General features: G+C 39.3%; 1 protein-coding gene across 1 annotated transcript in view; it reads left to right on the top strand.

Moving 5' to 3' along the window:
* EPB41L3 (erythrocyte membrane protein band 4.1 like 3) overlaps positions 1-26819 on the top strand; it is a gene marked incomplete at its 3' end in the record, with an annotated part of 59324 nt that extends 32505 nt beyond the window's left edge. The window contains exons 9-20 of the mRNA XM_079533012.1: positions 1911-2008; positions 2962-3137; positions 5690-5910; positions 14450-14503; positions 16407-16442; positions 17155-17346; positions 20251-20325; positions 23402-23779; positions 24627-24758; positions 25167-25265; positions 26364-26444; positions 26709-26819. Of these exons, the coding sequence (XP_079389138.1) occupies positions 1911-2008; positions 2962-3137; positions 5690-5910; positions 14450-14503; positions 16407-16442; positions 17155-17346; positions 20251-20325; positions 23402-23779; positions 24627-24758; positions 25167-25265; positions 26364-26444; positions 26709-26819 (1653 nt within the window). The remainder of the gene's footprint in view (positions 1-1910; positions 2009-2961; positions 3138-5689; positions 5911-14449; positions 14504-16406; positions 16443-17154; positions 17347-20250; positions 20326-23401; positions 23780-24626; positions 24759-25166; positions 25266-26363; positions 26445-26708) is intronic.
* Between the last annotated feature and the right edge of the window lie 864 nt (positions 26820-27683).

Here is a 27683-nt window from a genome sequence, read left to right as displayed (position 1 = left end):
GAAAGATTAGGTAAATACTTTATTTAAAATACAGGCAAAATCTTCTGTATTTTTCTGTTTACAACCCTGAACTCACATAAACAGCAAATATATATATACTTATATATATAAAAAAAATGCTGTTTGCTTGCAAAGAGCTCATTCATACTATGAATACGTTGGGAATTTAAGTAACATTTTGCTTATTCATGGAGTACTCATCATCCATCATCGTGTTGTGTATTGAGTTAGTGTCTGTTCATATTACTCACTAAGACATAGATAGGTCCTACCAAATTTTATAACCATATCATATTGTGCATTTGGAGCTCGAGTCGAAATCCAGAGACTGATAAAAACGAGGCCAACATCCATCATTCAGCATTTTGCTGGCTACATGCTTTTGCCCTTCCAGCCCCCTAGAAGCTCACGTTCTGACCCGGGATGCAGTGTGAAATCTCGTATCGTGAGTGCCCTCTCGTGGCTCAGCCTGATGCATAGCAAATACACCGACAGTAACGCGTTGGTTTACCTCCTGTTAAGCAGGCGCTAACACAGACATAGGATGATAGATTATAGCAAAAATCCCAGGAAGAGTTCAAGATCATCATTAACAAAACAGTGTCTCAATTTCAACTGCTGGTACAGCAATCAATTTGCAACAGATTAAGAAAAAAAAAAATCCATTTTAGAGGTTGGAGCTATACAGCAGGACAGAAGTCATTTGGTTGAAGACTGGCATTTCTCCCTTAATGAAATATTGCAGTGGGAATCCTGAGCCAACTACTGGCTTCATAAGTGACCTGGGAAATCTGCTGTGGCCATCACCGTAACTGGGACTTGAGCAGTTGTAGAGTTGTTATCCAAAATCCACAGTCCTACATCTTCTGTCTCACAACAGACACAGTTTTAACAACCAACCTCACATCCTGAGTTTAATTTAAAAGAAAAAAAGAGCCACTGATGTTCTCAGTTCTGCACTCAGGCTCTCCTTTTGAGCTCTGGTGTTGGTATGGTGTTTTCTGTGACCAGGTCATAGTTAGTTCCACAAAATGATCAGTGCAGTCCATTTCAGATTACATTTGATGATAATGTGAGTCACCATCCCATGTGTTGTTTCAATCATCTTCATCGTTTCTGCTGTTTCCTGACGTGTTTCTCTCTTGTCAGTTCCCCATAGGGATCCAGGCTTCCTTACAAGTGCCCTTCTACTTTCTTTCCCTGATCACAGCAACACTGTTTCACCTACTCAGCTATCTGCATGTAGTCATCAACATCATACAGCAGTTGCAGCTGTCACAGCTTTTGCACCTGTAATATAAATCTGCAGCACAATCTAGAGAGGTCACTTGGTGTCCCCAGCTAACTCTTTCAATTACCTGCTTTTCTTCTCACCTGTCCCAGGATACAAATTAGCTAAAAACACTGTGATTTACTAACTCTAGTTCTTTCACTCTAATTCTCTTTAATACAAGGCTGCGTGAGACCAAATCAGTCCCAGGAGACTATTGCTCCCCTTCAGGCTGTTATCAGGCTTCCCACTGTTCTCTAGACTGTTGAAGTTAAAACAACAGGGTTAAGATATTCACATGTTGTTTGTTTCTCTCAGAAATTTCCCAAGTTTTTACTGATGATTTTGTTAGTATAGTGCATAAAGCATCAGTGTCACCATCAAAAATGTTTTGCTCGTTATCTCGCTTTTCCCCATAGAGCAATCTCCAAAGGCTGCCTTTGGTTACCATTCCCAGTTTCCTTCTGAGACTGTAGTCTGTTGGATGCATGTATATATATGATGATATACATCAGCATATACTTTATCTTTTCACTTAGATTGTATAGATAGGAAATTAAGATGAACTTATGTACCTGTGCACACTGCCTAACTATAGTTGCACTGCATCAAAAATGTACTTTTTCTTTTTCCTACCCAGTTTGAGCAGTTTGAAAGCACTATTGGGTTTAAGTTGCCAAATCATCGTGCTGCAAAGCGCTTATGGAAAGTGTGTGTTGAGCACCATACATTTTTCAGGTATGTGGATGTCATTTCCTAAAGGTGTGCCATAAGATCCAGTGGAAAATTGTCAGCAGAGACTAAAGCCTCCAAATCAAATTGTCTTTTTGATCAAGAAGTGGCTCTGAGCACTCCATAAAAGTACTAAATGTTTAAAATCAACATATGGTTCTTACCTTGCTTTATCTCTGCATGATAACATCAGTCACTATAATAAAAAAGCCTAAAAAAGACTATTCTGCACATATATTTCTCTGTCTAGGTAGAATAATGCATACGTAAAGTTACTGAAAAATATGAATAAGAGTGAAAACAAGGCAAATAAAAAATAAAAAATAAAAAAGTTAATTACAAATGAAAACACAGACAGTAACTTGTATTCTATTTTTTGGTCACCTGTAGTACCCAGCCCATAGATGTGAGTTTTACATTACTGAGGAATTTTGCAACTATGCATATATAGCTACTTTTTTGATATCTAAGAAGACCTGAAAATAAGTATTCAGTACTTAAAATTCCCTCTCAAGTCAAGTGAAGAATTTCTCTGCTTTTCCAAAATTATTGGTTCAAGCTGTCTGCATGTTTTTATAAAACTTCATCTTAGTATCACAGGATCTAAAAAGAAATTGTACATTTTTTGAATGTTTTCTGCTTTTTAATAGGAAGTTGATTTTTAAAGCATAAACTCCATAGCAGGAGGATGGATTCTTCAGCAAACTCCATAGCCAAAACACAGAGGGCGGGAAGGCCCTAACCTGAAAAATTTTACATCCCTGTTAACAAATCTGGCCCAAAATTCTTAACACTTTAGTTAAGAGATCTTACAATGTTATATGTGAGGCATTGTTTGATCCCTTTTTCTGGCATAGACCTGTGAGATGCAGGTCCCAGTGGTGTTCTTCCTTCTGCAAAAGTAGCAGGCTGCTCTGTGGAGTATGTGGAGTAATCCCTATGTACTTGGTGTGTTTTAGGCTCCTTCTACCTGAAGCACCTCCAAAGAAGTTCCTCACACTGGGCTCCAAGTTTCGTTACAGTGGTAGGACACAGGCTCAGACGAGAAGAGCCAGTGCGCTCATAGACCGGCCCGCACCTTACTTTGAGCGGTCTTCTAGTAAACGTTACACGATGTCCCGCAGCTTGGATGGGGGTAAGGTCCTCTTCATTGACTCGGTCAAAAGTTACACTCGTGATGGTCACTGCTTTAAATTTGATGTAAACCTCTTGTAATTTCATACCTCCTGAGCTTCTGCTGAGAGGAGAATGTAAGTACCTGTACATTCGCTACATACCGGTGATGGAGGTTGTATCACTAATAGCCTGCAGCGCACAGCTTGTGTGGGAGGAGACATGACTTATAGTCGTCTGCATAACTGGACTTGGAAATTAGGTCCATAAGATTTTGCAGTGGGAATGTTCACCTGGGCAGTAGAGGGTAAATCTCTCACATGACGGTCCTACAAAGCTTGGTGACTTTCAGTAGGGTATCTTCTCTGTTGTCCTGGAGCCTTTTATGAAATGACTGCCTAAGGTGGTTTCTCAGGAGCCACCTCCCACTTGGGAAGTTAGTGAGCCCCAAAGAGATGAGCAGGAAACCAAGTCCTTGCTTCATGACTTCTGCCCCCTTTCAGAAGAGAGAAAAGAGATCTGACACCAGGACCTGACAGTATTATAGGGAATGCGGCCTGTGGGTTGCCACAAACAAGCTGTAGATAAATAATGTCCTAAATTTACTGCTGCTGCAGCTACAAGGTGTTTGCCTGCAGGATGTTTTGGGACTCCGCTCTTCATGGGCCCCACTCCTTGGCCTCATCCCTGCATCCTTTCTTGCTTGGGAAAAGAACGAAGTACCAGATCTGCCATACAGGGCTTTCCCACTTGAGCAAGTCTGACTTCAAGCTTTGTCAGGATTTACAAGAGTAATTGCTTGGGTTTTGATAAATTTGGCCTTTTTTTTTTTTTTCATATGCAGTTTTTCAATTAAGTATATAGTTAAATTCACAGATTGTTTTCCTTCATACAGTAATAACAAGCATCTTAGTTTGATGAGCCCTTTTTACATACATCACTTTTGAGCATGTAAGATGGAGAATAACATAGGCAGGTTAATAGCAGGTCCCTCTTCTCCTCACTTTCTCTGTGGCTTGTGGAATCAAGGTCTGCTGCTCTTCTAAGTTAGGCCAGCGCGTGATGCAGACTCTCAGCTACTTCATCAGCTGTTATTGTCAGCTACTGAGTAAAAATAAGCTGCAATTTATTTTTGTAGAAAAAAAAATATTGAGACTGAATTTAGAATCACTATGGTTTAAAAAAAAAAAAAAAGGAAGAAAGAAAAGAAAAAAAAAAAAGGGAATTCTCCAGCCGAATATTACCAATGAGTTTCAATGAATATAGTTGATGGTGGAGGGGGGGAGGGGAAGGAAAGAAGCATTGATTTAAAAGTACTAGTGACAAGCCTACTTTTCTCCCCCCTAAAGGTTCTGCTTGTCATTAATAATTTTGGAACCTTCTAATTCTGATGTGCTTCTTGCTTGTTACCAAGCAACTGGTGACCTGATTGCTGTGCATGTGTCTCAAAGCAGAAATTACCCTTCTGCACTATTTCGTTTGTAACATCTAAACAAGATGTCTCCCTTTACTTGTTTTGCTTTCTCCCACCTCCTAAGCTCTTTCCCAAGAGACAAAATATCTGAAAGCTTTTCCTGAGCATTTGTTCGACTCTGCAAGATTTTTATTATGGTAATTTGCCTAAGTGCAAATGGGGAAAAGATTTTTTTTTTTTTTTTAAATTAATGCTTATGGTTTGTTCGCTGATCTTTTTACTGTAACAAAAACATGCCAATAATGTTCTGCATCATGATTAATTACACTGTGATCCTGGCCCTGTGGTTTGCTACACATGCAAGTAACTTTACACGTTTGATTAGTCCTGGTGAATCAGTAATTAATTGCAGAGCAGAGAGCAGGATCTGGTGTTTGTGTTACATTAGTGTTTGTATTACATTCTATCTGTATATTTACTCTCTATTTTGAAATCCTTAATATATGATTAAGTACAATGAATTATCAAAGCATTTACATCCTAGAAAATTCTGGTTTTATCCATTGAATCGAATGCCATGACTTTCCAGAATTTTTTAGGATAACGAGTTCACTTAACCGACAGAATTTAATACTTGATAATTGAAAGATCAGATTTCGTGTCTCTCAGATACTTCATGTGTGTTACATCAATATGTCATCTCCTGCAGTGCAGTGCATTATTTACCCTGCATTTGATCTGTACTGCTCTATTCTGACAGATTAAAAAAAAAAAAAAAAAATCTCTTCCATCCCCATGGCTGATGTTTTCCCATATGTTTTCAGCCTGATATACATAGCAATGCATTATTTTTTTCTGGTTGCTACTCTGACTAGAGTAGCAATGGCTTGCTAACATTTAACAACTATGTAATGCACACATTAGCTGCAGTAATGCGTATATATGCATCCATAATATATGTTTATGCATATAAAAGCTAAGGGCTTTATTTCAAGTAAGCAGTTTATTTAAATGTATGCACAGGCTTCTGATTTTCTGACACGAGATGTAGCTTTGTTCTCAGCAGTATCTGGATGTTTTACTAACCCAGCTTTTTAATTTTATGCAGCTTCTCAGCAAAAGCTATTTCAGACTTTCCCTCTTTAAATATTTGCTTTTAGCATCAGTGAATGAAAACCATGAAATGTACATGAAGGATTCTGTGTCTGCTGCAGAGGTTGGTACTGGCCAGTACGCCACAACAAAGGGCATCTCTCAGACCAATTTGATAACCACTGTGACTCCGGAGAAAAAGGCAGAAGAAGAGAAAGATGATGAAGAGGGCAAAAAGAAAAGAGCAGAGGAAGTCACCCCCATCTCGGCAGTACGCCATGACACAAAGGTAGAGTTCTTAGGGGTTTTTTTTGTTAAACTGATCTGCTTGAAGAGTGCTCAGACCAGCACAGAATTGTTAGGAAGGGAGAAGATGCTTTCTGCATTTAGAGGAACATAGAATATACACAATACACGTATACGTATCTAAATGTTTTGAATCAATATTTGTATAGTCCTTTTGCATTTCATATGATTTAAAAGCCAATTCTTGCATCGGAGTGTATATTTTGTGAAGCAAATCCATTTAACAGTGGATCAAAAAATAGCCTAGAAGTGCATATTTTGCTCTTTTGGTCTTCAGTTGTATTTTGACTTTAGTGTGGTTATCACATTCTTTTACTTTTTGTCAGGGCAACAAAGTAATTCTGTGTCCTTATACATAGCTCTGTTCTTTAACCCATTGTACTTTTCTCATTCCTTTCCCATAGCAATGTATTTGCCTGTATATATTTCAGTGAGATTTTTTCCTATTATCTTTTGGCTATTAGCATACTATTACAAGCTGATTATCTGGCTTACAAAAGCATTTACTTTATTCTAAAGTTTTCACCAAAGAAAATTGGTTTTTTTTTGATGATTCTCTCTCTACTCAATTGCTAAATTTGGCTTGTCTGTCACCAAGCTCAATCCCACTACCACTGCATATAAGTAACACGCACAGCTGCATTTACTGAGATACTAAGAAGGGGTAAATCAGAGAGACGGAGAAGATGCTGAATTTCTAAAACTGATAGTGAGGATAAATGAGGTAGGATAATAAAAGACAGTGTAGAATGTCTTTTTTCTCATACTTTGAGGAGAAAAAAACCAATACAGAGTATTGAATATAGGATATCATTCAAAAAATTTGCTAAGGGACACATTTACTAAGCAACATTTGCGCTCTGCATTTGCGAGGAAGAAACTTCATACCTTTATACCTACAAAACTGATCAGGAATGCCAGTCTGAGAGCCTGAACTTCGAGCCTTATCACATAATGAGGTACATAGCAAAAGGAACAGGTCCTCAAGTAAAGAGCTGCACTTAAGATACAAAAATCAGAAATGAACTGAATTACCGAAACTGCAGATGAGAAAAGATTTTCTTCAATTGTAGAGCTAAAAAGAGAATCTCTGTAGAATTTAACTAGAGTCTCTTTGCAACTCCATTAGTTTCTGCATGGAGAAACATGGATGAAAATCATATATGCAGAGAATATCCAGTTGAAACTAATTCTGCTCTGAGTGTTAATTTAGGTCAGTGGAGAGGTTCAGCTGTATTTCAAAGATCATGTGTTCCTTGGAGATGGCTAGAAATAGTCAGAGCTATTTTTAGGAAAACATCTTGATAATTCTTAAACACACACAAATGAATGACTTCTAATCCCCAGGAGGTGGGTTCTGTTTAAACCACCTATTAACAGTTTCAGACCTGTAATTATATAGTGATCTTAGTCCTGCTTCACACTGGACCTGCCAACAGTTTGTCATTCATTATGAAGAGAACAGTCTCAAGAAACATGGGACATGATTGAAATCATATTCCTGTTCAAGGACACATACATTGATGCACCCTTTTCCTACTAGGATGTTTTTTCTTTGCTTTATCCATACTTTTTACTCATTATTGTAAATATTAATGCTGCAGAGATGTCCATAAGTGAATAGTCTGCATTAGCAAAGAAGAAATTTACTTTGGCTTTTTTGTCTTTACAGCATGGGAAGAAATTCTGTGTATTTTGCTCATATAAAGTCCTATGAGTCCATTAGCATTCGATTTTGGCTTGCGTTTACTGCATTAAGCTCACAAAGAAGATATTTGTTTAAGTTAGGCTTGTTTTTAGTTGCTGATTTCTGGAATCTAAGTTGCCGGAACTGGTAGATTTATCTAAAAAATAAAAATTTAACCTGTTCTCCCACGAGGGAAGAGAGAGAAGCAAAATATTAGGAGGAAGGGAATTGACGCCTCTATGTAAACATTGGGCTGAAAATCCCATTCCTGCTGTTAGGCAGGTTAGGCTTAGTAACTAGCTTGATGCCACCTGTATCTAAAATCATGATCCAGCTTATTGGCTCAGATTTTGCACCAGCTTGTGCAGATAAAGACTATTTTGTCTTTGAATCGTTTTGCTCCTGGGAGTTTGCAGTGTGAGTGCAGTTGTGATGTCTTTGCTAAGTTCAGCAAGAAGACAAGCAGTGGAACGGCTCAGGTAATTGGCTTTGTCAGTGAGCCAGTTTGTCACTTCACCTAAGTGCACCCAGTTGACTTTAGCCAAAATGCCAAAATTCCATCAGCAGCAAGACTGGTTGTTGGCACCAGGGTGTTTTGGTGTGACTGTGATTGAAGATTAGTTGTGGCTGTCCGCTAGGAAGTGTGTTGTATGTCAGCTAGAAGCAAGTACCCTCCTGAATTGCATTCCTCTTTTTGCCCTTGAGTTATCTTAAAGAATGGTTGAATGCCATGCAAGTGTTGCATTAAAGCAAATTCTGCTTGTTGGTGACATTATTGATTGCAGTAAAATTTGTAACAAAAGCAGTGGGTATATTATTGCTTCTTCATAAGGAACAAAAACTCACTTTTTGACTGCAGAGAAAATGTCTTTGCATGGGGCCAGTGTGATGGGTGCATGGCTGTGGGACTTGGGCCGAGGAAATGCTGCTCGGGCAGATATCAAACTAATACTGACCTATAGATTTATCTGCCACCAAAAGCAGAATATGTTTGGATATAGCATTTTTTTTACATGTTGTAATGCACTAATTTAGACACACAGAATTTAAAATCTTAGGGATTTTAATAATTATCAGTGGTGCTGTGCCTGGCATAGGTGGGAATCACATGGCTCCAACTCTGTCTCCCCACGACTCAAGTAAGGGCAGCACCACAAGCACTGTTGATACTAGGAATATGTGCCCCTGTTTGTTTGTTGTACTTCATGTTTGAAAGCTCCCTATGATTTGAAGAAAGTTGTGCAGTGGGCGAAAATTGGCAGCACCATCACCTCCACACATAGCTGTGAAGATTTTGATTTAAATTGTGCGCTGCAGATGACTAGACAAATGCTGAATCGAGATGTTGCCTTTTGTAAGCTGTAACCATTATTCACTCATACATGTAGTGTGCAGCATGGAAACGTGCAAAATTTAACTCAGTTAAAAGCTGTAGTGTTAAGATGCTGTTTATGATTTTATATATATATATATATCTTATTTATCATCACGGAAGAAAATTAACTAATGACAGTTTTCTTTTTGTCCTTTTGCTTTTGCGCCTTGTTTGCTGCTCTTTCTCTGTCCCCAGCCACCTTTTCTTGGCACTGACTCACTCCACTCCTCGCCATCCCCACAGCCTGGTCCCCATGCATCTTCAGCCAAGCTTCGCAGGAGATGCAAGGAGAGCGCTCGAAAAAAGCCCTTAGGCTGTGAGTCACCCAACGAGGGTGCTTCAAAGCACGGGGAGGCAGAGCCGGACTCCGACAGAAAAGGGAGAGTTTGCTCCGCAGAGCAAGACGTGGCTTTCGGCTATAAGCAAAAAGCCGGCAAAGGCGGGACACTCTTTTCCTTCTCCTTGCAACTTCCTGACTCATTCCCTTCCCTCCTGGATGATGACGGCTACCTGTCGCTCCCTAACCTCTCAGAAACAAACCTCCTGCCTGCCAGCGTGCAGCATTACCTTCCCATCCGCTCTCCCTCCCTCGTGCCTTGCTTCCTCTTCATTTTTTTCTTTCTGCTCTCTGCCTCTTTCTCAGTGCCATGTGCCCTCACTCTCTCCTTTCCTCTGGCTATGTGCCTCTGCTACCTGGAGCCCAAGGCGGCCTCCTTGAGTGCCTCACTTGCCAATGACCTGAGTGACAGTTCAGAGGAAGAGGTGTGTACCTCGGCATCGAACACTCTTTTTTGTGTTCAGTGCTTCAGTCCTAACCAGTGTTAGATTGCTGCAATAGTGGTCCTACTTTCAGAGCCTCATTTCTGTCTGTGCTGATATGTTAGAAGGGATGGGGTGTTTTTGGTTTGGGGTTGTTCCTTTTCTTTTCTTTTTTTTTTTTTTTTTCATTTATTTTATTTTTTTTCTTGTGTTGGGAGTGCAGCTTGGAGCCCAGGGTTAGGCACAACACTGTGTGTAAGTGGCTTGGTTCAAACTGTGATGGCTGATGCAAAGTGACCTTTGCTAAATAAATTGTCACCAGTCAGCATTGAAGCCTCTGACCCACCAAGATCTGTTTGGCTTTTTTTCCCCGTGTCTTTATGCTAGGGTGTGTTAGAGTAGCATTCTAAACAGAGGGAAGGAAGTACAATTTGATGCATAAGTATGTAAGTCTCTCCAAAAGTAATGCTTCCTATTTATTTCCATGGAAATGACTACAGATACAAAGAGTACAATGACACTATTTGATAGAACAAATTCTCCACTACAAAACACTGTTTTTCAACATAACCACCACCATTAGCTGTGCATTTTATCCAGAAATGAACAAGAGCTTGCATGCCACTGCTTGTAAATATATGCACCAGCAGAGGTGACCCACCGTCTGTCACCACTGCTGAAACGCACCACCCACCACCTCACTATGCTTATGTCCACTGTTTGGTCTCCATTAATGTTCAGCAAGCATCTATGACTGTCCATGAGTGCCAATTTGCCTGTGGAGGAATTAAAATCCTCTGCTTCATACGCACTTCCATGTCAGGCACCATTCTTTCAGACTGCCCCTCTGTTGTCGTTGTCACACAACATCAAAATGTAATAAAGTACTGGCAGAAAAATTCAACCTCTGCTGCCGTACCACCAACATCCGCCTCTGACTTCATGGGCCAACACTTTGAAATAAGAGACACTACTTTTGGAGCAGCCCTCATATATATGCATGCACATGTATGTATGTTTATATAAACAGTTAGTCAATGAGTGTCCACGCCAAGTTCAGGGTGTTTGAAATTGAAGAAGGCTCAGCTTTTTGCAATAAGCCATTAGCCATAGCACAAGCCTAGAAAGGGTTTTCTGGTCCAGTGAAACCTGGATCTGGATTTTAGGCCTCAGCCCACTCTGCTTCAGGTAAAACTGTTTTCCCATACTTAAATCCAGTGTATTAATGAGAGTTCACATTGGAACAGCTGTTGTGCAGCTGCTACCAGAGCATGCCACGTGGGTCATGTTAACTTTGCAGTGTTAAATTATCACCTCCACAATCACTGCCTCAAGTCACCACGGTTATCATCACAGATAATAAACCAACTGCAGAAGAACATACAGTGCTTCTGAGAGCACTGGACATGGTAATATATCCAAAAGAAGAAAAGGAATCTGTTTGTTTAAGTAACAGAGTTATTTTTGCTGGTGCCTAGATACTCTTTGTGGGCAGAATACAATAATGAAGTAATTTTTTCTCTTTTCTCCCCCCTTTCCCTTTCTCCTCAAATGCACAAGTATGGTTTTTGCTTTGTGTGTGACAACACCAGATCAGATACTTGCTGACCAGCTAGCTATTTGTAAAAAGTTGTATTGACCACTGGTCTATGCCATTGCACTGGTTGTCTCCAGTAAACACCTTGTGCATCTAAATGTTTGTGAAATCTTCCACAATGTTTTTTTTTTTTTCGTTTGTTTGTTTGTTTTTCTATTACTTGGTACAGGATTTCATTTCCTTTTGGTGGAAAGCCAAAAGTTGTATCAGTTTATCTTGCAAAAATATTGTCGTTAAATGCTTTTGGCTCTGTAATGCCTAACTAAGAAGTAATGAGGTGCAATTTCTGATAAGAAGTGTCCCAAATTTTGCTGTCTCATTTCGTGTCTTCACTTTGAAACGGTGTTTATTTCTCAATTTGCATTAGTTCCGTACTAGGATTAATCTAATAGCAAGAGCAGTGTTAATACAGTGCCAGCTCCAGAATGAGGCAGCATTTATATAATGCATTTGTCTGCTCTTCTTTCAGAAATGAGCACTTCTTACTGAGTGAAGTTTGGAAGTGTTACAAAGTAGAGTTTTTAATGTAGCTCTTTTGTAAAGGTGATTACTGTGGCAGTGCTTTCTGGCAGACAACACAGACTTGTGCCTAATCCGGGGGGCATTTCTTGTTCAAAACATTGCATGACAGTGAGTATGTTTTAAACTTGGGCATGTCTGCATTACATTGGCAAAACAAATCACAGCAATTATGATCGCAAACTAGAGGATGTGCAGCCACAGCATTTCAGGAGGTAGCTGCTCTCTTCCCTTCCAGTCCCTTACATGCCCACAAGCACAAGCAGCAGCTGCCTGTTGTTGGTGCACTGCAGCCCTTACGATTTGAGCCCAACCTTTCTTGCTCCTGAGGAGACCTGCCTTGCTGAGCCTATTAATTCACCATTCCCTGCTCTGCAGTCGTCTTCACTTCAAGTGACCCAATAATGCCAATTTCTGCTCCGTGGCTGTTGATTGGCTTTTTAGCAGACATGTACATTACAGTAATCTGAGTTTTGTGCCTTATTTAGGCTTTTATTGCTATTATGGGGAAAGAAATAAAATCTTCTTCCCAAAAAATGTGCTTCCAGTTCACAAAATATTGGACACAGTGATGCAGAAGGCACTTAGAAGAGCTACACTCAGTGTTTCATACCTTGCTGAGCTCAGTCCTCCCTTAAACGATGCAGGGAGTCTGGAGGAACTCTGTGCAGTCACACAGGATCTGTCCTCTTAGGTTTCTTTACATTCTCCATTGGTACCTAGCTAACATTGCTATTAATATTTAACAAATGCTCCCAGCTTCAAGTTCTTAAATATGCAATATGTGTTAGACGAAAAGTGTCTTGACAGAAATCTTTTATTTCCTTTTAGATGCCTAGGTTCATCAATTCCTCTTTTTTTTTTTTTAATTATTTTTTATGAAATAGGAGTAAAAATGCATTGGTTTTGTGTTTGTTTTTTTTTTTTTTCATACTGCCATACTTTTACAACTCCCCATGTTATAAAGAAATGAAGTTCTTTGCTAATAAAGAAACAATTTTCAAACTTTTTGTGACACTTTAGTGAAAGTAGCTTGCCTGGCTAAGTAGGCTATTTTGGCAGTATAGTTTTATTTAAAAACAAAAGTGGTCTGCTTAGTGAGTGGTTATTGCTTGAAAAATTGCATCTATCTTGCATTTGTGCACTTACCCAGTAGTTCAGAATATCTGCTTATTCTTCTGCCTGTCACACAATTACAAATTATTTGAAGAAAGGAATAGTAAAGAAAAAGGCAATGAAAACATTCAAAAAAGTGTCTTTATGAACCACTGCAGTTGTCATAAAATGACAGGAGATAAAAAATTCAAAGTTAAAAGTGATACTGCATCCGTGTCTCTCAGTAGGTTGCCTATTTCTCCCATTTCATGTTGATGTGATCTGAGGATGAGATGTGTAGATCATCTAGAGACCACAGAAAGTCAGTAATCAAAATAAGAGCATCCACTGATGCTAAAGCAACTTGTATGTGCCAGTCTGGGGCATTAGGGAGTATTTTCTTTCCTTAATAGTTTTCTGCAAGCTTACATAACATCAAAAGCAATCACTCAAGCTATCTTCCCAGCCTGTAATAATCTACACTTGACTTGATTTATGCCTTGACACGAGCTCTCCTCTAAAACTTTCTTCATGGTGTCAGTGTTCTACTGGAGCAAAGCAGGGACAGACCAGTGTGAGCAATGCTGTGCTTTGTTTCCTTTTTATCACTTGTACCTAGTGAGTGTTGTTGGGGGGAGGAGGGAGGGAGTTACTTTTTATTTTTCTCCTGCTTTTATTCATATTCTGAAATGGAATGAGAAGTGTGTTTTTTTGTTTTTTGTTTGTTTTTTTTTTTTTTTTAATGATAGTTTTGTTTCTTTTTGCTGTTGGTAACAATATCAGCTGCTGTTTACTGGAACCAAGTGGGATCTGAGCCCTACCATTACTCGTTAGACAGGAGGGGGTATGGTTATTTCTACTCCTTGGTAATGCAGACAGCCTCATAGTGTGTAAATGTGGAGACAAGACAACTTTTCTGTACAAATGAGGGGCTGAAAGTCAGGTGACTGTTCAAGTAGTTTTTTTCTTTTTAATAATCTTTTCCCCCTCCAGATAAAAGGTCAAACACCACATTAATCTCTATTGGCTAGAACAAAAATTTGATAAACAACATTTTTTAAAAATCATTTTGGGAGGAAAAGTTTCTTTAGAAAATAGAATTTTAATTTAATTTTTATTTTTATTTTTATTTTTTTTTAGATTTAGATTTTTAAAAGCCACCTGGCTTTCTTATGAAAAAAAAAAAAAAAATCTGCTATCCAAATAAGACTTATCCAGTAATGTTTTGTTTGGCTTAAAAATTTGTTACAGTAACGCCATATACTGTGTACAGTACGCCTTGAGTCTTCCTCTGAGTCTGTTCTGTTTACTAATATAGCACCTTTATTTTGCTTCTTTGACTTGTGCGTGGTTTGAAAAGCAATGCTAATGCAGTTCACAGGGATGTTGAATTTAATGGCTCCCTGTGTGGCCAGCGTGTACTGATGAGATGGGTTTATTCTTTATTCCTGCCTTCCTCTCGGAACCTGGTTACTTGTCTAACAAAATAGACTGACAGTGAGCAGACGGATACTGCAGCTGATGGTGAGACCACTGCCACCGAGGTTTGTACAGCCAATGGCCCCCAGTTACTGAAGGGGAGAGCCTTTGGTTTCATTTCTCCCTGACCCCAGGCATGAATGCTGAACTGCATGTCTCCTCCTGCAGTGTAGGGCCCCCACTCTGTGCATGTGCGAGAGCTTCCCTTGGCCAGCGGAGTTCTTGGGGCACACCCTTAATATTCGCTCTTACTACTGTATTTTATCTGGAGGCTGCTGAGACGACGCTGCCTTGTGCAGATAGAGGGATGATAGCAGCATCACCCATGCAAACACTGGCTACCTGGTTGGTCGTGTCATGGTGTTTGGTGCTTGTTTCTTTGCTCTTAAAATCTGTTGCCTGTTGGAGAGAGGGAGCAGGGGGAAGGAGCTACAGCACAGTTTTTAAGTTTTCTGAGAAAAGGTATTTCCAGGTTATAAATACCATCAGTGCAATTAATTTCATGTCATCTTCAACAATGCATAGATTGCAATCCACGTATTGTCTTCAGATGTGGAACATTAAAAAGTGGGTTTTTCTTGATGCTGATAAGCTTCTTATCCACAGCGTGGTATGTAGGGTTTGCAGGCAAATTCAGCCCTATGTGACTTTAGTGAAGTGGATATAATGCTTTCATAATTAATATGGTTGCAGCTGCAAACATGAGCTGAATTTGGTCTGACATCTGGTAGAAGACAGAGCCTTGCTGCAAAAACTACTGTAGCTTTTCAGTAAGATCTCATTAATATTTCAGACCATTAAAATTATCGTCAAGGAAGAGTTCTGTGTATGACGCGTCAGGACAATTTGGCTTTGGCTGTAAATAGAATAGATTTGAACTGAATTATAAAGTAGTCAACAGATAAAGATTTTCCAGTGGGTTATTTCACTAATTAGAACTGTATGAAAAATTAAGTCAAAATAGAGGCGCAAGCATTAACAATCCAAATGGAGCAACAACACAGCGTCTGTTGAGTACAGTCAGGAGCACAAAATGCTTTGAAGAATCACTTGCACTCCGTAGCTTCAGGCTTTGAGTCATACAGAAAGCATAACATAATCCCAAAGCCATTATGTTTAAAATGTTCAGTTTATTTAGCAAAAAATCATAATAATCTTCCTATGTGCCATTTTTATTTTAGAGGTGAGGATTTTATGAACCTCTGTTTTTCTTATAGATGCCCAATTTTCAGGAAGTTTGTATACTTACCATCTGAAAATGAAATCCTTCAAAAATAGACTCTGTTCGTGATCCATTTTGCATTGCTTTTGAAAAAAATGAGATGCAGTGAATATTGTGTATTTGCAATCTAAAATCTCCACTGCAGATAGGTGCTGAAAGAATATATGCAGACTAAAATGAAGTAAATTTATAATTAATGTGGCATGGGACTGAGGTTCAGGAAACAGCACTTTTTGAAAATAAGATGTGTTTCATTCCTTAGAAGTTGTTGCGCATGTTTCCCTTGGTCTTATTTATACAGAACATCTTCTGTGACCCAGGAGATGTCATCATATGTTTAAGCTTTGGGATTACAGATTTCTGAAGAATTTGTTATTGCCATTTGGTCTTAAACCAGCAATGATCTCATTGATAAAGTCCATCTTCTGCTCCATACGTAGCTAGAGGACCTATAAAAGTAGAGTGCACCAATGATAATAGAGAATTAAATAATGGAAGTTAGACAATAGTCATGGAAATTTTAAAGGGAAATATTAAATACTCATTTGTACAAAATTAACAACTTTGGAAGGAGGAGGCCTGCTCTGAATTAGAAAAACTGCAGTCAGCTACTGTGTCTGTGCATTCTCCTTAAGTCCTTAACAAAGAGAAAATGTGCTCTGAACCTAGTTCACTGACCAACATTTGTAAAGCTTTCTGTAATTGGATGGGTAAGGTGTTTTTTCAAATCTTTCTCATGCTGGCAGTCGGATCAAGAGGAGGACGGAGATCTAAAGGCACAGGTACAGAAGCGGAAGGTCCAGATGTTACTAAAGTACTGTTGTTGGAGGTGTTCATATCTCCCAGCATGTTACTGTTGGTTCTCTGTGAAGAAATGTGTAGAAACAGCATTTTGTATCCTTTCAATACTGTGTCCCTTACCTTTCCCTTTCTTTTTCACTTCTTTCAGAATAGTCTGATTAAGCGAATACAGGGTGAAAATGTGTATGTCAAACATAGTAATCTTATGTTAGAGGTTGGTATTGGTATATACCAGTGCATGTGCGTACATGTGTGTTAGTTTTAGTGGTAAACTGTGGATCTGCACTATGATGCATGAGCTGTGTATTCCCACCTGCTAGTAAATTAAGTAGATATTTTTTCTCAGATTACAACGACTCCTCTAACTTGTACTATAAATATGTAAATGCGTGCGCGTATGTGTGTGTGCCTCCACGCGCATATGTATGTTTGTTTGAAGCCTCCTTATCAGGTGTAAATTGTAGTGATACGGATAAACTCCTTAAGAGTATATTTATACTCACTTGTATGAGATATGCTATGCTGTTACCTCTCAAAATGCCACATTTTCACAGAGTGTTGTGTTAGTGATGTGCTCCCTGGCTCCCCAAGATTTTACTTTCCTCTTTACTAACCGAGTTATGTGTTTTGGCTCTGAAATTTCGTCGGCTTAGGATGTATTACAAACTGCTCTATTCTTTTAAAACTATCTAGGACCTAGACAAAACCCAGGAAGATCTGATGAAACATCAGACCAATATAAGCGAGCTGAAACGAACCTTCTTGGAAACCTCCACAGAAACGGCTGTGTCTAATGAGTGGGAGAAGAGGCTTTCCACATCTCCCGTTCGGCTTGCAGCAAGGCAGGAGGAGGCTCCTATGATTGAACCACTAGTGCCTGAAGAGGTCAGCAAGATCTGAAAGGCTTCATAATATATTTATGTATTCATTTTTACTTAGAGTAGCTCTCAGAAGATATTTGAGGCCCCTCCATACTTGCAGGTGCTCTATTTTCTCAGGACTCTACCAGCAAAGGTACAAGGAAAAGCAGATAGCTGATGTTTATATGCATAATGATAGTCTGCAGAATTCACTGCTAGCCACCTAGCAGAACTGGGTCTCTGTAAGGGTGCAAAATGCAGGCTTCCTTACAGGTTCCGTAAGCTTGAGGAAGTTTGCCCATGCATGAAACAAAACATGACAGTGATTGAGGGAAAATTTAAATAACGGTGACTGCTTGGGAGCAGTGGCATTGCAACATGGGCAGAGGTACAGTACCAGGCCTGACAAGAAAATACAGACCAAAGGGCAGAACTCTTGTCAGTCTGTAAGGATGAAGAAGAAATAATGATAATTGGACCTGCTTGCCCACTTTCCGTAAGGATTCTGATAGTTGCTGCCGTCTGCTGGTTACCCATTGAAGAGTCAGTGTAGATTGCTAAGCATGCACATTTTCATGCAGGAACAAAATCTTGCTCACTGTGCAGTCTAAAATGATTGTGAGGATTTAACACCATCTAAAAAGTAGTCTTCTATTTAGGTTATGGGTAGATAATGAGATGTAGAGGCAACAATATAGTATTAGTGTTGCCTTAAAATACAGAAGTGTTTATAACAAGCAGAGAACGTCTTGATTAAATCCAATAGTGCAAACAGAAACTTGCTTGAGTAGTTTGCATGAAGGTAATTTTTTTATTCCATTGTGCTAATCTGGCTTCTGTCTGACAGGAATCATCTTTATGTTTACTGCTTGCTTTTTAGGACCAATAGATCATAGAATCATAGAATGCTTTGAGTTGGAAGGGACCTCAAAGCCCTCCCAGTCTCACCCCGTGCCGTGGGCAGGGCTGCCACCCAGCAGCTCAGCTGCCCAGGGCCCCATCCAACCTGGCCTTGAGCGCCTCCAGGGATGGGGCACCACAGCTTACATGGGCAGCTGTGCCAGCGCCTCACTGTCCTCTCAGTAAATATTTCCTTCCTTATATTTAAACTATATCTGTCCTCTTTTAGTTTAAAGCCATTATAACTTGGCCCATCACTACATGATCTTGTAAAAAGTCTCTCTCCAGTTTTCCTGTAGGCCCCTTTCAAGTAGTGGAAGGCCACGGTGAAGTTTCCTTGGAGCCTTCTCTTCTCAAGGCTGAATGACTCCACTTCTCTCAGCCTTTCATCACAGGGGAGGTGCTCCATCCTGCTGATCAGCCTCATGGCCTTCCTGTGAATTCTCTCTGATAGGTTCATGTTGTTCTTGTGCTGTGGGCCTGTAAGATATTATTCTGTTAACATCAGTGTCTCAAAACTTGCCTATAAATTGGAGCGAGACAGGGTCCCGGAGTTGAAGGCAGTGGTCCAGGTGTAGTACTGCTCCTCATGAGTACAGGGCAGAGGGGAGCAGTCACCTCCTCCTACTGTCTTGTTCAGGAATCATAATAGATCTTACAAACATGTTTGTAGATGAAAATGCAGGTTTTCTGTCTTAAAAGTAAAATCGTAAGTCTAATAAACAGAATGCATCTAACGTATTAAAGAGGTAAAGACCTGGTGAAGAGTGAGTGGCTGGAAAGCTGAATCCAAATCAGAGGAGTGTGAGTGAAGCAAATAACCCCCTGAGTTTGTTTCATGTCTTAATTATTTTGCAAATTTAATAACAAAATGTTGATTAAACCGCACAAGCAGTAGCAAAGCATTACAGTTTTGTAGGTTTTACCCTGAGGAAAGACATACTAGCTTAAGCATTCGTTTGGAAATAAAAAGGGCAAGAAATATCCTGATCTGGTAGCATTCTTACTGGAGGAAAGTAACTTGCTCAAAAGCAATGTCCAGTTACTATACCTTACATGCATCTAAATGAATTGCTGTGAAAAATATGAGTGGATTTGAGTTCTCAGAACCTAATTCTGAGGTGAATTCTAGTAACATATGACATCCTTTTTGTCTGTGCTAGGCAGGATTGTTTCAGACTGCACATCCTGCTGATAGAATAATTTGTCAGGAAAATCTTCAGCCATGCATAGTCAAAATCAGCAGAGGCAGTCAGGATCCAAAGCACTTACACCTTCCTTGTGTCGTAGCTCAACATCCGCAAAGATGCTACACACTTCACTCACTCAAAATAGCCACTTTAAAGGTGTATTCAGTTCTGTTACAACTAGCTCTTCAAGATTACTACAATAAAAGAAGAACAGAGAGGAAAGTAAAACACACACTTGGAGTGTTTGGTATGTTTGTGTTTGGTCGGATTGAGCCTGTCAGGTCACCAGTTGGTTCTCACAATAATGGGAAGAAATTATTTCATTTTATTTAGTTATGAGAAATAATTTTAAATGGCTACTATAACGTTGGCCAGATAGCTGCAGAACATGAAAGCTGTCATATTAACAAAATAAAAACCAAGGGTAAAGTCAAAGAGGATGTCGATGTCATTCTGTAAGAGGAAACTGGAAATTTAGGGAAGAAATAAAGCCAGAGTGAGGTGCAGGTCCCTGTTCTTAGCCTGTAGATGGAAGCCACATCAGATGGCACCAGACAAACTTAAGTGAATGACATAGGATAAAATAAATGCCACACATCCACAACCAAGTATTGCTCAATTTGTTATTTTTTCCAGTTATGCAGGCTTTATACTTATGTCTACTTTGCATCCATATGATGTCGTGAACAGAGAGAGGCCTCAGTTGTAAAATTATTTTAGTTCTGTTGTCTAACTTATCATGCAGTAAATACTTTATAAAGAAATATGATAAGCTATTGTATAGTATAGTGGACTGTATGCCCTCCATTTACTGAAACCATTTGTTCCCCTGACATTAGACCAAAGAAGAAAGAGAAAAATCAGAAAAACTCATAGTATTGCAGAAAGGAGGTACTACATTCCTTGAAATGCAGGTAAAAACTAATCATACTTTCTTGAAATGCAATCAGATAGGCTGACAGTTGTTTATTGTCTTTTTTTCCTTTCCAGACCACTTTTTTTAATTATTATTTTCATACTTATTTCCTAATTTTAGAGACAGATGTTTTGTGGGCCAGGTTCAGAGGAATGTGGTCTCTCCAGTGCTTCTGGCTATCTAATACAGATTGATTTCTCTGCTAGTTACAGCTCTACTTGCATAGTGCTATTTGTGGATGTTGTTTGCAGTTGTGCATGCATTTCCAGCATAAGTTACACGAGAACTTTGTGATGAATGGGGCACTTGTGTCATTAGAATGAATTTCCTATATACTGTCAAGTGAATTCAGATTACTGAGTGATGGTGAACTCTGTGTTCTTATTGGTTTTTCTATTAGCCGAGTGTGATAGAGAAGAAGCTACAGGAAGGAGAATCTGCTGACACTTTGGTTACTTCTCATCAAATCATTATCCAGAAAAGTATCCCATCATCCCTAGAGGTTATTTTTAATTCATTCGATTTTAAATAACCACATTTGCTTAGTTAAATGCAGAAGTTACAGTCTTATGGTCAAATTAGTGGATGCTGATTGTGTAGACAGAGAAAATCATGTAGTATACTTGCATAAGGAGAAAAAAAGACGTTGTCTTCAGTTCAATATCCTTAGTAGTATGGCATTTCCTGTGTTGTACTATTATATTTAAATAATGCTGAAGGGGGTTGATGTTTTCTAACAAAAGCAGACTGCAGTGTAGACTGCAGCTACATATGAATGCATACTGTTTTAAAACCTCATCAAAAGTGTGGTTGTTGCAAATGGGATCCAGTTGAATGGGCTTATTTGCCCTATTTTTGTAACTTGTTTTCAAGTAGCATAGCGAACCATGGCGATGTATGATTTTTAACCTCAAGATGATCCCAATGATCATTTTATTCCTCTTCAAATTACTGTAGAAAAGTGTGGCAAATGTAATTTTTTGTGTCCACATTATACGGGCCTCTAACAGGAAGAAACCTACAAGAAATCTAACTTCGCCTAAGGTGATGCTGTTTATTTGTTTAATAACTGCTCTAAGAAGTTCAGTGGTAAAATTATTTTATGCTTTCCGAAGAGGCAGCATTGATTTCTTAAAAGACTTCATACTTTAGTGCTCCTGAAACACAGATAAACCTTCAGATATTCTAATATAGCTTTTATATCTCAAATATAGGGCACTGAGGATTGGGTTATTATAGACAAAGTACCTTCTGAGGTAGCTGATGGTGAATCGAAAAAAAGTGTGACGTACAAAGTGGTGACTGTGAGCAGTAAAGCTGGCATTCCGCCTGAGGTACTAAAATCCAGTACTGTTCTGAGCTTTGAGGACTTGGAAAGTGAAATACAATCCAAAGATGAGAATAAGCAGAAAATGTTCACCTTAGGAAAGTCCTATGATGCTGTGTCTGGGAAAATTGTTACCATGACAAGTAAAACTAAAGAGGGAGAGAAAACAGTACAGCCTTCTGTAGAAGTTTTGCAAAAAAAGGAGAAGGAAGGACAAGAATCTGTGAAAATCATTCCAGTAGTGGCCAAGTATGGGATTGTAGAGCCTGTCGCTGAGGAGAAGGCCGATGTGCAGAGCACAAAAAGAAAGCTGTCTGACTCACTGACACCTATAAAGGAAGCCGAATCTCAGTTGCAAAGTCCTGAAGAGGAGAGCTTGAAAAAGACACTAAGGATGGACCAAGATGTGCAGTTACTGAGAAGCTTGCAGCTTGGCAAAGCAGAAAAGCACCTTGATGGTGAAGCTGCAAAAGCAGGGGCATTTGCCTGGAAAGATAAAAGCGTGTCTGAGTGGAGATACTCCAGAGAACAACCATTTACCATTGCTACTGCTCACTATGTTACTGAGTCATCTGCGTCAAAAGTAGTGGTAACAAGGGGCTTTGACTTCATGCCACAGTTTAAAGATTAAAGCATGACTTCTTTTAGGCAATGCCCTCACACTACCCTGCCTTTCAGTTCTCCTGCTGCCTGGCTTTATGTTGACAGCAGCCAACCCAGCTTATTTTTTTTCTCATGATTTGAAGCTGTACCACAGTGTAAAGCAGGCATTATATAAGGCTTCCAACGTTTCCGATTTATTTAAAGATCCATGTTACTGACATGTGGTGTTGCCGCTGTTGCTTGTTAACCAAAGGGTAATAAGGTTTGCTTGAACGAGCAAAACGCCAGTGCTAACAACTATGCTTTGTAATTATTGCTTACTACAGCCAGTATGAATTTGCTCTAATTTATTTTCCCATCCTTATCTGTTCCCAACCTCTCTGTGCCCCGCAACCTTCTCTTCCTTTCCTCCGTCTCTGCCTCCAGTCAATTAGTATTTCTGTGCATGTGGGTCGACCTTTCATCTGTGTATGACTCTCCATTTCTTTGTCTATTTAGACTAAACAGTCCACTGGTGAAAAAACCCTGGATGGCTCAGATATCTTCAGTTTAATAGAGTCCGCCAGAAAGCCAACTGAGTTCATAGGAGGGGTTACTACTACTTCCCATAGCTGGGCACAGGTGGCTGTTTGATTCCATCCCTTGGTGTTATAACTGCACAATGATTACTTTTGATTTGCTTCTGTATCCTGTTTTTATGCATAACTCAGAGCCTGTATGACTAACGCATGGCATTGCTGTGCCTTGTCCTTTGTTACAACAGATCACAACAGAAACTTCACCAAAAGGGAAAAAACAACAAAAAAAAAAAGCGTTGTGTTTTTTTTTTAATCTCATTTCACTTTATTTTGGTCATTTTACAGGGTGCTGTATTTTGCCTTTATAAAACTCGCACAAAACTACCAAGGATAAAAACACTGACATTTCTCTTCACTTCTAAAATCATAATTCTTGTTTTATTTTTCATTTCTACTTTTCTGATTATGTCCTTAGAGTGAAAATCCATCAACGCGAGAGAAATAAATTGGCAAAATGTAATACCCCACTTTTATTTATGTTCACAGTACATTGAGCTGAGGAGCTGCTCTGTGTAGCGTTTTCTGCTTTCAACATGAGAATATTTTTTTTCCCTCTTTCCCTACAGAGAATAGACACGACGACATCTCAGGAGATAACTTCCAGCGAATTGAAGCAAGAGGCTCAGCCACACCAGGACGCAGTGACGAAGGTTGTACAGGAGACTGTGGTTATCGAGGAGAGACGTGGGATGAATGTGCATGCGAGTGGGGATCCCGCTACAGTGGCTGGACTTGCAGATGCCCAGGCTCAGGCAGCATCTGCTAGTGCAAAAGGGAAGGAGGGCTCTGCTGTGACTAAGGGGGCTAAAGAGGAAAAAAAAGAGGCTCACAAAGCTGTAATGAAACAGGAAGGCATTGCTGCTTCTACTTCTCATGAGCAAGCGGAGGAGCACAGTACAACAGTCCACGTTTCAGACTCTTTGGAAAGAAAACCTCATTTTGAGGTAACTCATTATTAAATCAGTTCTTGTGCTGAGTTGTAAATGTATGCGGTAGTGGACTAAGTCAATTCCTCTCATGGAAAGTAAAGAGTACAAGACTTGTATGATTGCGTCTTTACAGCAGGCAGTTTGTTTCTCCTCTTATTTCCTCCTTGCATGGCACCTGCAAGGCTTGTTGCTGGTTTCCATCCTTGGCTAAATGCCATGCATATTTTACTTAAAAGCGCTTTTCATGCTGTGGAGAAATGCCTCATTTGCTGGCTTTTTATGCAGTGGGCAACAAGGATTCAGCTGGCATTCTCTTTGGGAAAATCCATCAGGATTGGCAAAGTTTGCATGTCCTCAAAGACAGAAAATAATTTTTTTTCCATGCTTGATACAATTGTAGATTATTGTACTATGTCTTAAGCAATCTGTGCTTATTATGTTAGCCCCATTAGCAGAATTTCAAGAAGCATTTTGTAGAAGGGTAGGGAGACCTTGTTTTGCTCCTTTTTTTCTGAAAGCTGAATGGAAAAGTAAGCCTGAATAGGATTTATTCTCTTGTCATTCTCAGAATATGTGTAATATTTACATCTTTCCTGAAGCTCATTCTCTTGTAATCCAGAATAGTGTCAAACTGCCAGCACTATATAACTATATAGGTGTGTGTACCATTACAACAAAGGGATTTTTTTCTCTTTTTTTTTTTTTCTTAAAACGTAGACCACTTTCTATTGCTACCCCTTCTTTTCCTATGCAAAAAGAAGCAACACCCTCCCCATACCCCGCCCCAAAAAAACACTCTTTCTGAGAAATCCAGAATCTTTACTAAATTTTCCAATCTCTTTTTTTGTTGTTGTTCACACAGTCACCAGTTGTGAAGACTGAAACAATCAGTTTCAGTAGTGTTTCTACTGGGGGGGAAAACCTTGAAATTTCAACAAAGGAAGTGCCAGTAGTCCATACAGAAACAAAAACCATTACATATGAGTCTTCACAGGTAAGAAATCCTACAGAAGCCAACATCTAATTAACGTGGCCTTGAGGAGCCATCTTTCTTCATCCATATCTTAGTGTATTCCTTAGTGTGAACTGTTATTCAAGAATTCAGTACTAGTATGGGGAGTAAGTACATAAGTATAGTGTACCTGTAGGTGGCTGGTGTGTCTTGATGTAGGGCCTTTTAAGAACACTGATAAAACTACATTTCAAAGCCCCAGTTTCTCATCTGTCCTTCCAGAAGTAGAGTCTTAATGCAGAGAGAATTACCGACACATAATCACCTTAACAGCAGTTGTTACCCTGTTGTTAAATAAATTTCTATGAAGAAAAATAAAAATAGGGAATTTAGTTCTTGTCTTCCTGTGCCTAAGAGTATGCTTTTGATGATTGTTTTTTGGTTCTCTAGGTGGATAGTGGTGCTGACTCAGAGCCTGGTGTGCTGATGAGTGCACAAACTATCACATCTGAAACCACCAGCACTACAACCACTACACACATCACCAAAGTGAGTCCTCTGGAAATGGGAAGCTTTTTTTTTCTGAAGGATCTGTGTTTACTTAGCTTCTGTTATTTTAAAACATAGACACATGCTTATAATCTCTGGACAAAATCCTATCTATTTTGGGTTTCTGTCTTCGTTCACCTGTCTTTGGGTATACTACCTTAATTAACCGATCATCCAAGGACTTAATAGTAGTGATCTGAAAAGTATAAACCCCTCAGGTATGTCTCCACTGCTGTGCAGAGCTATTACAACCATTAATAAATACTCTCTGAATACTCTCTGAAACAAATACTCTCTGAAACAGGGAGCAATGTAGCCAAGTTGGCATCAAATGGTTCAAAAGGAAGGAATAATTTTCCTCAGCATGAGTGCGTATTGACAGGACTATACTGCTCTCAAGTCCTGCGCTATTTGGTCTGCACAGTGTTGAAATGGTGTTGTAAATCTGCATCATACAGTCATAATGGGACATTCAGTCAGCTCAGATACTGTGGTTGCTGTTTTGTTGTGTTGTACTGTAAGGAGCTTGCCTGCAGTCAGACAGAAAGCTTATGGCTGAACAGACAAATTATGCTGGGTCTTCCACTTTCAAGGCAGCAAGTCAGTAACAGGACCTCCCTCAGCAGAAACACTGTACAGTGACAACTCTCTTACTAGTATGTGATGAAGGTAGCGTTTTATCTTTCTGCATTGCAATTCACCCTTCAGTAGACGAGCTGTGCAAGGGCTTTACAGCCTCTCTGTTCTTCTGAAGCCTGCAGTAAGACTTATGTAGGTTTTAATATGAGCTGTTTGTATGTCCATTCTTCTTTTCATGGGATGAGTTTACCACTAATAGCATTTTTGATCCACCACTTGCAAATATCTTTCTTGATGTGTACATGTTGGTTAAAATCACAATGTCGTCTTTGTTGGAAGGAACTCTGGAGAGGTCCAACCCCCCATTCAGAGCAAGCTCCAATTGCAGTACAGGGTTATCCCCTCTGTGTGTCTAGAGTTTGTTCAATTCAGCCACATCTGGATTTGTGATCATCCTCCAAATGGGTTGCATCACTCTTTAAAGCCAGTTACTGATATATATTTATCAATCTCATTTAGACTGTGAAAGGAGGCATCTCAGAGACAAGAATTGAAAAACGAATAGTCATCACAGGAGATGCAGATATTGATCATGATCAGGTAAAATCTCTAAGCTGTTCAAGGCTACCTTGAAGACTGCCAAACAGAACATTATTAAACATTGGTTTAAAAGACACTGTTCAAACTGACATGCCTTAAATTAAACTGAACTAGTAGTTAAATCAGTGATAGTATATTTCATATTTTAATCATTTTCCTCATTTGTAAATTGTGTAATATCTCATGAATCTCTCCACCTTGCTACTGATCATGCATGTTCCACCTCCTTTTTGTTTTTGCCCTTCTGTGGTTTCCTTGGGATAGGCGCTGGCTCAGGCAATTAAAGAAGCCAAAGAGCAGCACCCTGACATGTCAGTGACCAAAGTAGTGGTACATAAAGAGACAGAAATCACACCAGAAGATGGGGAGGATTGACCACAGGTAAGAAGACTAGATGATTTTCATAGGCATTTACTGGGCTGGCATGTTGCAAAGGTTGTTTTCCTACCATAATTCACCTCTAACTTCACTTTCTCTCTCTGGCATTTGCAATTTGCATTTGTGTTGTTTATTAGTTTTGATATTTGAATGCAAAGCCCATTCAGCTCTGACTGTCTTCATTTAAATAGTGCCAGCTGGAGAAACAGAAACTACTCATTTGCTTTTGTTGGCTCTCTGCAAATTTCTCACTGTCCATGCTAATCCTGAAGTCAAAAAAACCTGTTGTCTGCTTCTGTGTCATTTAAGAACAAACTGTTGTTCTTAAAGGTATGCATTTTGTTTAAAAAATGCCAAGGTTAAAACCTATAGCTGCTTTTTCAGTGTTCTGTGCAGATATGTTACAAGTTAAGCTTTATTCCAAACTTGCAAAGATATGGCCTAACCTGCTTTCGATTTTTGTTTCAAACCCAGTGAGCTCAGTGTGTCAGCATTTGGATGTCTTGGCTTTCTTGTATTTCAGAGGACACATTATGTTTTAAAGCAGCATTGTTTATCAGGATGAGAAGATGATGCAGCTTTCTTGTGTCAAGCTTTTTTTTCTTTTTTTTTTTTTCTTTTTTTTTTTTCCCATAAAGGCATGCTCTCCAGTTGTGGTTGGCTAAACAGACATCTTAATATTCCTGTATTTACTCTATGTGCAGAAATATGTCATGCATACTAACCTGCTACATAAAAGCTGCTAATGCCGGCACCATTGCGCAAATTGCTTTGAATGCTGTATGCAGAAGAAAGAAAAAAAAAAGCTGCTTGTCTACTTTATTTAAATCTGTAGCAGCATTTTATTCTTAAAACGGTATA

This window comes from Tetrao urogallus, assembly GCF_951394365.1.
Source record: "Tetrao urogallus genome assembly, chromosome: 3".
Classification (NCBI taxonomy): domain Eukaryota; kingdom Metazoa; phylum Chordata; class Aves; order Galliformes; family Phasianidae; genus Tetrao; species Tetrao urogallus.
Note: the sequence above shows the minus strand (reverse complement) of the source record. Positions and strands in the feature narration are given on the sequence as shown.